The sequence below is a fragment of the Manis javanica genome, chromosome 11 (genome assembly GCF_040802235.1).
Source record: "Manis javanica isolate MJ-LG chromosome 11, MJ_LKY, whole genome shotgun sequence".
Taxonomy (NCBI): domain Eukaryota; kingdom Metazoa; phylum Chordata; class Mammalia; order Pholidota; family Manidae; genus Manis; species Manis javanica.
Genome location: NC_133166.1, coordinates 69,733,188 through 69,747,424, shown reverse-complemented (window position 1 = coordinate 69,747,424; position 14,237 = coordinate 69,733,188). Strand labels below are relative to the sequence as shown.

The following is a 14,237-nucleotide window of genomic DNA, read 5'->3' as shown; positions in this document are numbered from 1 at the left end:
GTCACAGATTCTCTCCCAGAAGCAAGAAAAAAAACAGCAGCAGGTTCTCAGTATTTATTTCAGGTAATAGTTATCTCCCAGGGAACACTGAAGAAAAGACAGAATTTGCTGTGGCCCTGGGTGTTATGTGAAAGTACTCAGACCTGCTGCCCACTAAGGAGGGGGCTGCTCTCACCAGTGGGGTGGGGGCGGAAGACCTGGGGCAGATGCAGCCAGTGGATACTGCCCCATGGCAGCTGGGGAGGGGGCAGAGCTGAGCCCTGCTTCAGAAGTCTGTGCCTGATATTAGGAGAAGGGGAAACTGGTTAGCAACGGACAAGGGCAGCCTGCCCCTGCTTCTCCAAAGAGAACACACCCATATCCCAGGTTTACTTGGCCTCCACCTTCTCCCTCCCCTTGTTCCTCGCTTCCCTCCACTCCTGTTTCTGTGCAAGCCTCTGTCCATTCCCTCTCCCCCTACTAGCTTCCCTTCTTTGAGAACCTTGTCAATCCAGGCCTGGTTCTGCCCTTCTCGCTCTCTCAGGTGGAGAGCTCCACTCACCCCAGCTCCATCACTCTTGGTATTGTGAGTGACAACAGTCACCATTGGTACCACTCATGCCTGAGAACCAGGTTCTTTGCCCACATTGTCTCCAAACCTGACAACAGCCCACAAGGCAGGACTCAGTCTTCCTACTTTTCAGAGGTTCAGAAGGGTTAAGTTATTTTCAAGGTCCCGCCAGCAAGACTGTAGCCCAGGCCTGTTTAACTTCCAAGTCTGGGCTTTCTGCTGGACACCAGGCATCCTCAAAGGGAGTGCATCTCCTTCTCCCCTGAGGAAGAGTGAGTGCTGGTAACAAGGGAGAAGGGGTGAGAGCTGGGTGTGGGGGCCCTCACCTGTGTACCAGAGATGCCAGCACCATCACTATCAACATCAGCAAGATGACCACAGACGGGAGCTTGCCAAGGACCTGCTTCCTGACCTGGGAGCAGAACCGAGGCACAGCTGCTGTCAGTCTGCTCCCTGCCAGACAACCCACATGCCCATGTCATCCTAGCTCTTGTCCAAATAAATACCTACTGGGCATGACAAGCTGGGTACTGACCTTTGCCAGACTGTTGGCATCAGCCAAAGACACATTGAGGCAGTAGGTTCCTGAGCCACCCTTCAGTACCTGGTACAGAACCAGCTGGCAAGCTGGACTGGGTAGCACAGGCTGACACAGATGCTGGCAAGGGGGCTGGCACCTGATGATGAGATGTCCATATAGGCTTCCTTGGGCAGCCTGGGAGAGGCGTCAGCTTATGTCAGGAAGTCTGGGAAGAAACACTAGGCACCAGAGAGCAGTGCAGCAGTCAACCCAAGAGTTCTCAGCAACAGTGGGACACTCACCTGCCTTGGCAGGACAGTCGGCTCAAATGCATCCCCTTTGCTGGACAGCGTAGCCTGCAGAATCACAGCGCTCTCAATGCCCTCTGTAAGGTTGTAAGATTTTAAGGTTGGGCTCCTCTCCCAGGCCTCCCCAAAGGTCCAAGACAGGAAAACCTTAGGGCTGCTTCCCCAGTCTCATCCCATCCCTGTGACATCAAATAAAACCCTGGGATTAAGATATTCTGGTCCAGGTGAGTAACTCCTTCCAAGGCATGCTGCCACTGATCAGCCCAAGACAGCACAAGCCTCCCTCCACCAGCCTCCACAGCAGCCAGAGCTACTGGATCCAGGCTTGGAATCGTCAGACAAGACCTGAGAAATCCCATAGATTAGGAAACTGAGGCCCAGAGGGAGAAATGACTTCCCCAGAGTCATATGGTTAAGGGTAGAGTTGCAGTTTTAAAAAATCCCAAATATTGATCACACCCCACACTATACCAGATCCTGGGCTAGACACTGGACATATGTTAACTCACTTAAGTATCATTCTCTCATTCCTTCCTTTTCAATGTTTCTACTACAATCCCAGGTTGACCTGCTTTGGAATGGAAATCCAGGGGTGGAAAATGATGTCAGACTCTGGGAAACACTTCTATGCATTTGCACTCCAAGAGAAATTAGATACAAATATGTAAACCACAGTCTGTTCCCTGGCTTTCCCCTCAAGGAACAGCTCTCCTCAAGGATAGAGAAGCAACAAGCTCTCTCCCCAAGGCCTAGGGTTACTCTGGTTTTTTGAACTCCAGATCTATTTCATGCCATTAAGAGAGACTTGAGGGCTTTAAAACCAGTGAGGGCTCTGAGGGGACCCCACTGCTATGCAAAAGATTGGGTAACATCTGTAGCCTGGGTAAGTCTTTAGCTCTATAGAAAAGTGCCCCTCTCCCCACTGAACCTCTTACCAGCTTTACCTTCTGTAGGCATGAATGGGCTGGCAACTGGACTCTGCAGCTCAAGGGTGGGCACCTCTCCATCTGTGGGCTCCAGCAATTCTGTAGTCATTACTGGTGTGACTGTGGTTTCAGAGAGCTCTGCAGTTGACACTTCATGTGTCCTACTTATGGCCTCTGCAGTCGGCATTTCAGCAAGGGTGGTGCCTATGACCTCTGAGGTTGGCACCTGCTCAGTTGTGCTTCCAGAGGGCTTTGAAGTTGGCACCTGAACAGGTATAGTACCTATGACTTCTGCAGTAGGCACTTGCCTGGCTGTGGTGCCAGGGGCCCCTGCAGTTGGTACATGCCAATCTGTGGTACCTGGACCTGGGGAGGAGCCACAGGAGGCAAGAGAAAAGGCAGCCTGCAGCACCACCCAGGCAGTGACTGGGCCAGACTCTAGGTAAGTGTGAGTGACCAAAAGTGCTTGAAAGATCAGGGTCCAGTACTGTCTCCAAAGTCCCAGGTGTAGGAGAGGTCAGCCCCAGTCAAATAGTCACTGGGATCATGGAGCTGGAGGGCAAAGGTTAAAGGTTGATTTCTCAGGAAGTGTTCTCACCATCCACAGCCTGCACCTGGGACATGCTCACAGAGAAAGGTACCTGGTCTGGGATTGGTGCCAGAAAAGTTGAGAACCATGCCTGGGCTACAGGTTCTTCTTTCACAACCACACCCTCCCAACCCAACCTGACTGACCCTTCACTGACTCCAAGCCCCACATTTCTCTGCCTATGTCTCCCTGTTCTCCTTTCCCCTTGCCAGTCTAGCCAAGCCTCCCCACCTCCTGCCTGCAACTGGCCTTGTGCCTTCCTAAATCCTTACCAGTAATGGTAAATGCTGAGTGGGAGTGAGCAAGGGGCATGTAGCTCTGAGCCCCCCTGTGGTGATAGACAGTCACTTTCATGGTGTGTGTGCCCAGCACTGCTGTGCTAGTCCCAATGCTCAGCCCCAACACTGGGCCCCCGAGCACTTGCCAGTATTGGCCTGAGGATTTTGGAAAGAAAAGGAGGGTGGGGGTTATTGCTCAGAGGGTGCTTAGGGGGAGGATCAGAGGCTAGGCACCCGAGGAGGAGGGTCAGGAGATGTGTTGGGGATGACTGTTTCACAGGGCATTTGTGATATGGGGCAGAAAAGGGGTCCTGATGAGGGGTTCCATGGGATGGGACTATAACTGGGGAAGGGCTCCCTGGAAGAATTATAATGGAGTCTGAGGAATGATCTGGGGCGGGTCAGGGGGGTGATGAAGATTAGAGAGCTCACAGAGCTTAAGGGGTGGGACCAAAAAGAAAGGGTAAGGTAGGAAGAGGTGAATCCAACTGTGGATAACAGGTCACAGAAGGAAGTCCTCACCCCATGTCTTCCAGACATAAACAAAGTTTCTCCTCTGAGATCAGGGGCCAGATGGGCAAGCCCCACCATCAGGGAAGATGCAGGCATCATCAGGGTCCTAGGGGTACACTGGCTGTCCTCCCCACACCTGGCTCTCTGAAAAAGAAATACAGAGCCACCTTCAAATCCTGGTATTCCTCTTTATACACCCAAACTCCTAATAGCCCCAGAGAGGGGCTCAGGGAATACTCCCTAGTTACAAATTATATTCCCTTTGGTACAATCCATTTGGAGTGGTCAAGGGGAGAATGGAAACTGCAGTTAAAGACTCCTATGTATATACTTAGGAAAGAGAGTGGAAGATCACATATCAAAATGTTTAGAGTGGCTTTCCCTAGCTTGTAGGATAAAAATATCAGCACCAGCTAATATTTATTGAGCCTTTACTCAATATAGGCTGAGGCAGGCATTATGCTAAATCATTTATATATTACATTTTAATCCTCAAAACAACCTTCCAAGGTGGGTAGGTATCACTGCCATTCTATAGATAGAGAAATGGAAGCACAAAATAACTAACCTGCCCAAGGTCGTATACTAATAACATTTAAATCCAAGTCTGTCCAACTTCTAGGTCCTTCAACCCCTGGGTCTTCTATCCATTCTAGGAACTATAATTTTTTCTTTTTGCTTTTTCTGTGTTTTATAATTTTTCTACAATGGATATCTATTGCATATATAATTTGTAGGGAAAAAAACTAAAGAAGGAAGGGAGCATTACCTGAGCTCATTAGGGATTCCAGGGAGTCTAAGCCCTAGGAATGAGGGCCTGGGCTAGGGAGGTACTCACCATTGATGATGGTGGTGTTGGCCCAGATGACCTGCCCATCTGGCAGCATCTTTTGGCTTTTAGAGAAGTGCAGAGCAATGGAGAAGGAGGCATTTGCCCCAACTAATGTAGGCCCATCATTACTGACCTTTAGGGCCACCTGGCCACCTGTGATGGGCAGCTGCATCATTAGCTGAGATTCCTTGCCTTCCCCTCTTCATATACCTTTCCCCTTTTGTATCTTCTCAAGCTACAGTCAACCCAGTTATTGCCCTTCTCCCCATCCCATTCCACCCTTCCTAGAAATTGCCAGTTCTCACCTCTCCAGCAATCAGACCCTTGGATTTTTTTTCCACTCTGGATACAGCTGCCTGTTCCAGGCTTTTGTTCTGAGCTGCCTTGAGACACCAAGCCAGTATGGGTCTCTGGGTCCTAAAGGGAAGGTACCATGAGGGCCTTAGGATAATCACTTAATCCCTTGTCAGGGGATAACACTATCCCATGTCACTCTGCTCATTCTCACATTCAAAGTGCATTTTAATTTACCGAATACCCACCATGTACCAGGCACTGTGCTTGGTATAAAAGATTTTAAGAAATTAATGAGATGGCCCTGAAAGGATTCAAGGGAAAGTACAGGAAATAGACATATACATAAATTTCTATAATTCAAGGCATTGTTTAATATAAGGCACAACAAACATGCACAAAATGCAACAAAATGACAGACTAAACAGATTAGTCCCACTCTGGCAGACTGGAAAAGACCTCAGTGAGTTGGCCTTTGGGATAAAGCACTCTAGGCAGAAGGCCCAGCATGAGCAGATGTGTGGAGGCAGGGAGGCAAGTGGCATGACAAGGGATTGCTAGCAATGTGGTTGATGGCACACTATGAGAGATGAGGCCAAGAAGAGGGGTTTGGGGGCTTTGAGTGCCAGGCAAAGGAGTATGGCTTTCATCCTGTAGGCAAGGCTACCTCAGAAGATTTTTGTTCAAATAATTTATATACCATAAACTTCATACTTTAGAAGTTTTTGTATACAACTGGATTTGTGTTTTAGAAGGATCACTATGGTGAACAGTGAGGAAGATGGGTCAGAGGCAGGCAGATGTCGGGGGTGGAGGAAGAGCGAACAAAATTATTCTAACCAACTGAGAGAGAGGTCTGAGTAAAAGGGATATGATGGATCTCCAGACCTAACAGCTATCAACATTTTGCCACATGTGCTTTCTTCTCTCTCTTTTGTTGTTTGTTTGTTTTTGGCTAAAGTAGTAAGAGCAAATCCCAGACATTTTTTAATTTTAACCCTACAAATTCAGCACGTATCTGAAAAAACAATCTAAATATTTTCTTGAATAGGCACAATATTACTTCACACTAACAAAATTATCAAGCCTGGTCCATATAAAATTTCATGAATATCTAAACATTTCATGAATATCTAAAAGATTTTAAAAATCAGGATCCAAAAAGTAAACACAATCTTTTAAGAGCTTCAGGTGGACAAGTATGAACAGAATTTTCTAGATTACGTTAAGGAACAGAGTAAAAGAAAAAGACTTGAAACTGCAGCATGAATGAGGGACATCAGATGAGGGAGAACTTCCTAGAAGTCTGTGAGTCCAGGGATCTAGAAAGAGAAGAGGGAGACTGGGATATGATGTATATAATTCAGTACGGCAGAAACTATCCTTGCTATAGTACTAATGTGTACTGGAAAAAGAGCTGAGTCAGCTGGGGGAGGATCTGGAGTCATCTCATTCAGCATCCCACCACTAGAGCCAAAGAATCACAAGATGCCCTAGTCTTTCTCCACTCCCAACCAGCTCTCCTCAGAGCAGCATGGGACATTCCAGACCCTCTCACCACCCCTTGCTCCTGTCATGAGGCCCCAGTCCCCCAGAGCCCTTTCATGTGATACTCACCTGAGACCCCTCTGCATGTCTCTTCCAGCCCCAGAACAAAAGCCTGAGCTGTCCCATCCCAAACAGGGGAGGTGGTGCCTCTTTACCCTTCTTGTCCAGGACCACATTTTCTTAATCCTCACTTTACATATACCCTACACCAAGTGCCCGAGACATTTCCTGAGTCTCCAGCTCATTTCACCACCTCGAAGCTCCTGCTCCAGCTCACTGTCCTAGGGTACCTCAGAAGTAGAGACACAAAGACCCACTGTCCTCTTGTCCTTCCAAGCAGATGGGATTATTTTCCGCCTCAGTCCCAACTCTCCATGTGGGGAGGGAACTTAGGTGAGAGAAGCACAAAGTATTGATTTTATCTCCCATTAGGAGGGGGAAAACCAGAGCAGGTGTGCAAACCTAAATTCACATTTGTTTCATGGCCACACACCCCACACTCACCTTCTGTGGCCCTCACAGACCGAAGAATACCCATCACAGCCTCAAGGAGAAGGCATTTTCACAGCACCAGATCCATCCTGCTTTTCCTTCCAGTAACCAAAGGAGCTGGAGGGGTGGGAGCTGAGACAAGCCCTGATATAAGAGATCGTTGCGTATGTGCATAGCCCTTCCTCCTCTCCCTCCAGAAGAGGCTTGGGAGGGGCAGAGGACTGGAGAAACGCAGAACGGACAAGCGATCCCGGTCCTGGGCGTCTTGTTACTCAATGACAATTCTGGTTTCACGGATTACTCTCAACTTGATTGGGAAAGAATTGACTGAACGGCAGCTACATTACACGTAATCATGGGAGTGAGCTAATCTGCTTTTGAATTAAGCCAGGAATCTCTCAAAAAGAAACTGAGTATCAGGGCAGGCTGCATCCAAAAAGAGAGTATCAGAGTATTGAGAGTTGGGAGACAACGATTCCTCCGAGGCCCAAGAAACCTTTACAATGAGATTTCCAGCTTCCTGCTTTTCACAGGAGGCTCCCTGGGCCAGGCGGAATTTAATTTTACGTCGATACACTCTTCTCTAGAAATAGTGAAAACGGCGAGTTAGAGATCAGGAAATCCATACTGATTCAGGACTTGTAGGAAACTCGAGCCCCGATCAGGTACTTGGGAAAAGATGCTCAGCTTTCCGACCGGGATAGAAGCTTGTCATTACTCCTCAGAACCGAACTTACGTGGGGCTGGGCCATTTGAAGCGCGGGGAGCTAGGCTCGTCCCACCCGCTCTTACGTTGACCAATAGGGAGGTGTGGGGGCGGGGCTAGGGAAACGCGGGAAGGAGGGGTGGGGCCTCTGGTGGCTGTAGGGAACTGGAGGGGAGGCGGCAACATTGTTTCAAGTTGGGGAAATTGACAAGAGGGAGAGATACGCTGCGTTCCATCCGTACCCGGGGCCGAGTCCCTGGGCCCTGTTTCCCCTCCTCCCCCCGCGAGAACCGTGGCCCGCTTTCTGCAGGGGTCCCAGGCCTCCGCTCCAGGGCCGGACTGACCCGACTCGCTAGCGGGCTTCATGGAGAACTTCCAGAAAGTGGAAAAGATCGGAGAGGGCACGTACGGAGTTGTGTACAAAGCCAAAAACAAAGTGACGGGAGAAGTGGTGGCGCTTAAAAAAATTCGCCTGGACACGTGAGTGGCCTCTGTACCCAGGACTCTTAAGCTCGGGGCCTCCTTGATTGCCCCCACCCCCACTCCAACAAGCGGGTAGCCGTCCAGGGAGCGGAAGGTAGCAGGGAGGGACTTCTTTTGAAGTGAAGAGATGGGTTGAAGGACAGTAGAGGGTTTCCCTATGGAGAGTGTAGGGTAGTGTAGAATCCATGGGAAGCTTCCTTACCAAAGCGGGGTACTAACCTCAAATGTGCACTCAGGAAGAGGAAGGAAGCCTCCGAGATGGGGATCCAGGGCTTCCCATGGAGTAGGGTTTTGAGGGAACCAGTGAAGAGCACCTTACTGAATGAAGCGCCCTCCTCCCTACCCCAACCCCACCCTCATCTTAGAATTCTCTCCCTTTTTTCAAAAGAATGGCAGTTGAGCCTCACTGGCCGCCCTAGGGAGGCTGGGTGCTGTTACTGCCTTTTTTAAAAAAATATTCCTGTTACCTTCTCTTCTTCACCTTCACCAGGAGGCTTTACTTACCTACCCCAGGGCAAAAAAGAAATAATGACCTTAATGTGTCCAAAAGCCATTCACTGTTCACAAATGAACTAACTCGGACAGCACCTTTTCCCATCTCTCACCCTTCTAGGGGATGCTAGGGTGTTGTCTTCTTGTAGGGAAAGAATCACTGGCCTGGGGGAAAAAGAATATTTGTAACCACACTTCTGTCTCTGTTTTTCCCAACTTCTCCAAGTGAGACTGAGGGTGTACCCAGTACGGCCATACGAGAGATTTCTCTGCTTAAGGAGCTTAACCACCCTAATATTGTCAAGTAAGTACGCATGTATCCAGGAAGTGCTCTGACAGTAAATGAGGATGTGTGCTGTCTGCATAGTCTAGGTATTTCCCTCACCTCCATTCCTGGACCTCCCTTAGGTTACTGGATGTCATCCACACAGAAAACAAGCTCTACCTGGTTTTTGAGTTTCTGCACCAAGATCTCAAGAAATTCATGGATGCCTCTGCTCTCACTGGAATTCCTCTTCCCCTCATCAAGGTAATCCTTCTCACCAATTCCTCCCCAACATGGGCATGTTGTGGGGGTACTGAAGGCAAGCAATTCAGACCCAGTGATGATTTGTGATCTTGGTTTCCTTCCCAGCCCTCATCCCCTACACACACACACACACAACCTTTCTTTTGTGGCTCTTGCACTGCTCATTATGCTTATTAACCCTAGGGCTGGGTAGGAGAATCAAAGAAGTTGAAACTCAAAGAAGTGAGTCAATTTAGCAGCTCAGGTGGAAGGTCAGATGAAACTCAGATAAAAGGACTTGAGGGCACTTGGTAGATTCCTTCAAAAAACCCTTGTACCTGTTTGGTGGGAGACATAGCCAGTGAGGCTCTATTGTCTGGACTCTTTACAGCCAGAGCTACTTTTAATCTGTCATCTTATCCTCACTTGACTGATAGTCTAATGGGAGAAATTGCTTGTAGAGAGTAATAACAATCTAACATAATAAAAGGCTTTAGTGGAGCTTTGGAAGTGCAGAGCAGCCCCCAGTCTGCTCCCTGTAATGGAGGAGCATAGTCCTCTCTCTCTCCCTTGGCAGAGCTATCTGTTCCAGCTGCTCCAAGGCCTTGCTTTCTGCCATTCTCATCGGGTCCTACACCGAGACCTCAAGCCTCAGAATCTACTTATCAATGCAGAGGGGGCCATCAAGCTCGCAGACTTCGGACTAGCCAGAGCCTTTGGAGTCCCTGTTCGTACTTACACCCATGAGGTGAGTCCCTCTGCATTCCCTCTTTGAACTTACTGGGAGGTATTAGCAAGGACATTCACAAAGTGACTAAACATATTTGGCCAGCAGTCTCTCCCTCACTAGATGGAAAGTATTCTGACACCCCAGGAGGTCTTAGATATGCAGAGTTTATACTGTGAGCTAACTGGGCTTTGAGAGATAGCATGATAACTCGCCAGGAGAGCTGGGTAGTACACCATTAAAATTATGAACACTTGTCTCAAGTTTTCCAGGAAGGTTACAAATTGGAGATTCAGAAAATGTGGTCCCTAGAACCATAGGCTAGGCTAACTCTGGGCCAAGAAGTTGTATATAGTTATTTTACTTAGGGGAAATCAGAGGGAAGGGACGGTTGGAGGGAAAGAAACTGCTTAAGAGGCTCAGGGCAGAGTAGTGTTGAGGAGCTGAGATGGGAATCTCCATGACCCATATACCAGCACCCCTCTTCCTACTTTTGTCCCCAGGTGGTGACTCTGTGGTACCGAGCTCCTGAAATCCTTCTGGGCTGCAAATATTACTCCACAGCTGTGGACATCTGGAGCCTGGGCTGCATCTTTGCTGAGATGGTATGGAGGCATGCCCAAGTTCCAGCCAGCCCACTCCTCCCTATATTCAAGAACAACAGCTCTGTTTCTTGGCTCAGAGCCATCGCCCTTCTATTATCGCAGGGTTCTTTCTTTAGAGTAGCACCAAGGTGGGTGGTGGGGAAAGGACAGGATTCTTGTCCTCCACTGTACATCTCTTATTGCTGAATTGAGCTAAATTATTTCTGCAACTATTTTAGCTTTAGTCTGTGTATATTTGGGAGAATGAGTTCCATTTAGTGTTCCCTTCATTTGGCCTGTAGACCTTACCATAGGGTACTGGTAATGTAGGAAACCAACTGTGTTCACCTTATCCACATCTTTTATTTAAGCTGCGAATTTAGAGCATGTCCCCCCTCAATCTCTGGCTTTCCCAATTGAAGGACTCCTGAGGCTAGCCGTATATAGAAGCTCTCATCCCCTTTAATACGGCAGTAGAATGGGCTGAGTTTTCAAATCAAATCAACAATATGTTTTATGGTCCTTTATCTGAGTTATAACTGGGGGCTTGGAGACCACTAGCTTATATATATAATGTGCATTTATCCCCCAGTGCATTAGCTTACAATTGCCCATATTCCTCTCTCAATTCACCAAACAATATTTGTTAAGCACCTAGTGTGTACCCAGCACCATGCTATGTGCTGTGGGGAACACAGAAGAAATGGAAGACACAGTCTCTGCCCGCTGTGCTCCTATCTAGAAGTGGCTGCATCACAAGGAGGGGGGATGACTGCAGTGTCTACCCCACACCCCGTGAGTGGCTTGGGATCCCTTTGCTACATGTCAGTGGTACCCCAGACATTCAGTCCCACCCAGCCTTGGGGAATCTGCAAAACCATGGTTGGGGGAAGGAAGGAGGGGGCGAGGAGACAAATGAAGGGATTTCATTGTCTCAGGCTCTGTGTGACTAACCCCATGAAAGGCCCTGGGGAGGGAGTCATGGGGCCCAGCTGACCTTCACTGCCTGTGGGAACCTCCCTTGTACAGGGGCAGATTTGACTGATGTCATTGCGGGTCTTGGCCTTTCCTCTTTCCCCATTTTCAGGTGACTCGCCGGGCCCTATTCCCTGGAGATTCTGAAATTGATCAACTCTTCCGGATCTTTCGGACTCTGGGGACCCCAGATGAGGTGGTTTGGCCAGGAGTTACTTCTATGCCTGATTATAAGCCAAGTTTCCCCAAGTGGGCCCGGCAAGATTTCAGCAAGGTCGTGCCTCCCTTGGACGAAGATGGAAGGAGCTTGTTATCGGTGAGAGTTAGGGGTGGGCACCCATTTCTTCTCATTCACTCCCCCAGGGCAGGGTTGTCCAGGGTGAAAGAATAATGAGATTCTAGACTCTGGGTGTTGGTGTTTCCCTCGGCTCTTCTTTCTCCCTGCTGGCACTCAGATACAGGGAGGAGAGAAATGGGAACTCAGCATTGGGTTAAAGGAATTCTGGTTTCCCGATTTCTCAGAAGACCCATTTAGTTCACTATCACATCACTGAAGTCAGCATACATCTCTCCCTCCAGCAAATGCTGCACTACGACCCCAACAAGCGGATTTCAGCAAAGGCAGCTCTGGCTCATCCTTTCTTCCAGGATGTGACTAAGCCAGTACCGCATCTTCGACTCTGATGTTCTTCCCCAGGCCGTTTACCCCGGTCCCACTCGGAGCCTGATCTGGCTTAGCCCTAGGCTAGTTCCCTTCTGATCTTGTCTGGCTGCCTTAAACATTCACCTTCTCTTAGGCAGCCAGCTCTGGGGGATGCAGAGGGGAGAGAGGAGATATAGGTGAAAATGAGAAGGGATCTTCAATATTAGATGCACTTAGCTGAGTCTCCACCACCCTCTCCTCCTCTTCTTGGTCATTGCTGAGGAGGGCTGATATTTAAAAAAAAAAAAAAAAAAAAAACCTGACTCTTTCCCTTCCCCCCACGTAGGGTTTGCCATCCCAGTCTCTGAAAGCCCCATTATTTCTATTTCCTGGGTTTGGGCTGACAGAGACCCTAAGCCTTGTGCAGCCACTGTGTGTAAGGCCAACTGATAGCAGGAGGCTAAGTTGGAACTTTTGAAAACCAAGAAAAACAAAAACAAAGGGAAGGGCCTGTTTTAAAGAATTAGGTTAAAAAATAGATCCAACCAGTTTATACCCTAGTTTTAGTTTCATCTCACCAAACATCGCGGAGACTCAAGACTCCTGTCTTCTCTGCAGTCCTGGTGGGGCTACAGTAGAAATGATTATCTCTAGTCCTCTTGTCTGTCCCTCTTATGGGCAAGACGTGGCTGGGAGGCCCCGGGACAGGGATTGTGCTTCACCATAGCCTTATGAGGCAAGTGAAAGATGTCTGAATTTTTTCTCTTCTTTTTAAGATTCTTAGTTCTAAAGGTGCTAGGTCCCATCTTCCCCTGAAGGCCATCCCATAGGAGTGGAAGTTAGAGTTTAGACATCATTTTGAGAATGCTGACACTTTTAGGGCTGTGATGGGTGGGGGCATTGGGAAAAAATATTTCTTTAAAAGAACGATGAATAATTATATTTATATTTCAGGTTATATTAATGTTTTTAAAGTAGGAATGGATGGATTTGTTGCCATGTGCAGCATACCTTGGGGTTTTGTAATGCAAATGTTTAAAAAAAATTTTTTTTTTATGATTTGTCTCTTCTCTCACCTCTCATCTTTGAGTGTTCTTGGTGTTAACATTATTTGTAATCCAGTTTGTAATTCATTAAAAAAAATTCCTAGCTTTATGGTTTACCTTTTTCTTTTACTTTTGTGTATTTACTTTACTGAAAGAATGATGTGAAGGAGTATGAATGTGTATATATGACCATTGATTGGTTCCAGGTCCCCCTCAACCTTTTCCTATCTCCATGTGCAAAGTTACCCACCTCACACCATTTTGGCATCTGATGTAACAGTGCCAAGGGTAAGCAGAGAGGAATTATTACCCCCATTTTACAGCTGGAGAAACTGAAGCTTGCTTCACTTTCCCCCTCCCCAAAACACCCCCTCAATCCCCACCCTATACATACATAACAAGGCAGTGTTTCCAGAATTTTGAGGGCTTAGGAGGGACTTTGGAGCAGCAATATATTTGTAAGTGGGCCCATGGGAATTCACCTTGACACTTGAATTTCCCAGTAAGCTCATCATTTTTCCTTTTGGTTGCATATCACAAACAGCAAAGTTTTCTAAAGATACTTTATTCACATTGATATAAGATTCAAAACATCAAATATCTGTATGAAAAATTATGAAGGTACTAATGACTTCCCAAACTACCCCTTCTTGGACCTACCATTGTCCCACCCCACCAAAAAACATCTAAGACCACCTGTAGTGGCACCCCAAACACTGTCCTCTCAAGCCCCACTAAAAGGAGGAAGCACTGACGTAAGGATTACTTAAATTCCCTGACTCCTGGTCCTTAGGAGAGGCATTTCCCTTTACGCCCGCGAATTTGCCACAGAGGGCGAGGCCCTAGAGTGTGCCCCGCGAAATCCGGGGGGAGGGGCGAAGGTCAGCAGCCACCTCCCTTAAAGCTTCTTCCAACCCCGCCTTGCCTGCCACTCAAGTCCCTCGTTTTTGCAGTACTGGTTAGTTTCACTTTGGCCCGCCTCCATCCCTCACCTGATTAGATGTTTATGAGTCAAGAGACGGGGTCATCAGGGTGTCGATATGTTATTGGTTTATATGTACGCCTGTCAATGGTGTACCGCCCCCTGTCTCAGAGTCTAGTTCTTTAGTGGCTCCTCATCTCGTCCGTCTTCAAGATTTACCTCTCTGTATAGGTCTGGGGCCCCGCCGGTCCAGTCCCATGGACCGTTGTCATCGCACTCGTTGATGACAACGCCGAAAGAG

At 48.1% G+C, this 14,237-nt stretch overlaps 2 protein-coding genes across 3 annotated transcripts; one reads left to right on the top strand and one right to left on the bottom strand.

The window, feature by feature from the left end:
- Positions 1–17: 17 nt before the first annotated feature.
- PMEL (premelanosome protein) lies at positions 18–6,938 on the bottom strand. Its single transcript, XM_073217723.1, is given in 16 exon segments — positions 18–279; positions 877–930; positions 932–962; positions 1,061–1,228; positions 1,231–1,265; positions 1,373–1,387; positions 1,389–1,545; positions 2,284–2,784; positions 2,787–2,894; positions 2,897–2,950; positions 3,166–3,327; positions 3,694–3,824; positions 4,519–4,669; positions 4,822–4,843; positions 4,845–4,933; positions 6,863–6,938. Coding segments are annotated over 16 exon segments (1,896 nt in total). The 3' UTR covers positions 18–137.
- A 755-nt stretch (positions 6,939–7,693) lies between these two features.
- On the top strand, positions 7,694–13,119 carry CDK2 (cyclin dependent kinase 2). Of its 2 annotated transcripts, XM_017658536.3 has the most exons (8): positions 7,694–8,036; positions 8,758–8,835; positions 8,940–9,060; positions 9,617–9,787; positions 10,270–10,371; positions 11,002–11,145; positions 11,438–11,641; positions 11,905–13,119. In XM_017658536.3, the coding sequence occupies exons 1-8, from the start codon at positions 7,921–7,923 to the stop codon at positions 12,007–12,009; spliced, it is 1,041 nt and encodes a 346-aa protein (XP_017514025.1). In that variant the 5' UTR covers positions 7,694–7,920; the 3' UTR covers positions 12,010–13,119. The 2 variants fall into 2 exon arrangements, with proteins under 2 accessions (XP_017514025.1, XP_017514026.1); XM_017658537.3 differs by lacking the exon at positions 11,002–11,145.
- Positions 13,120–14,237: the final 1,118 nt, after the last annotated feature.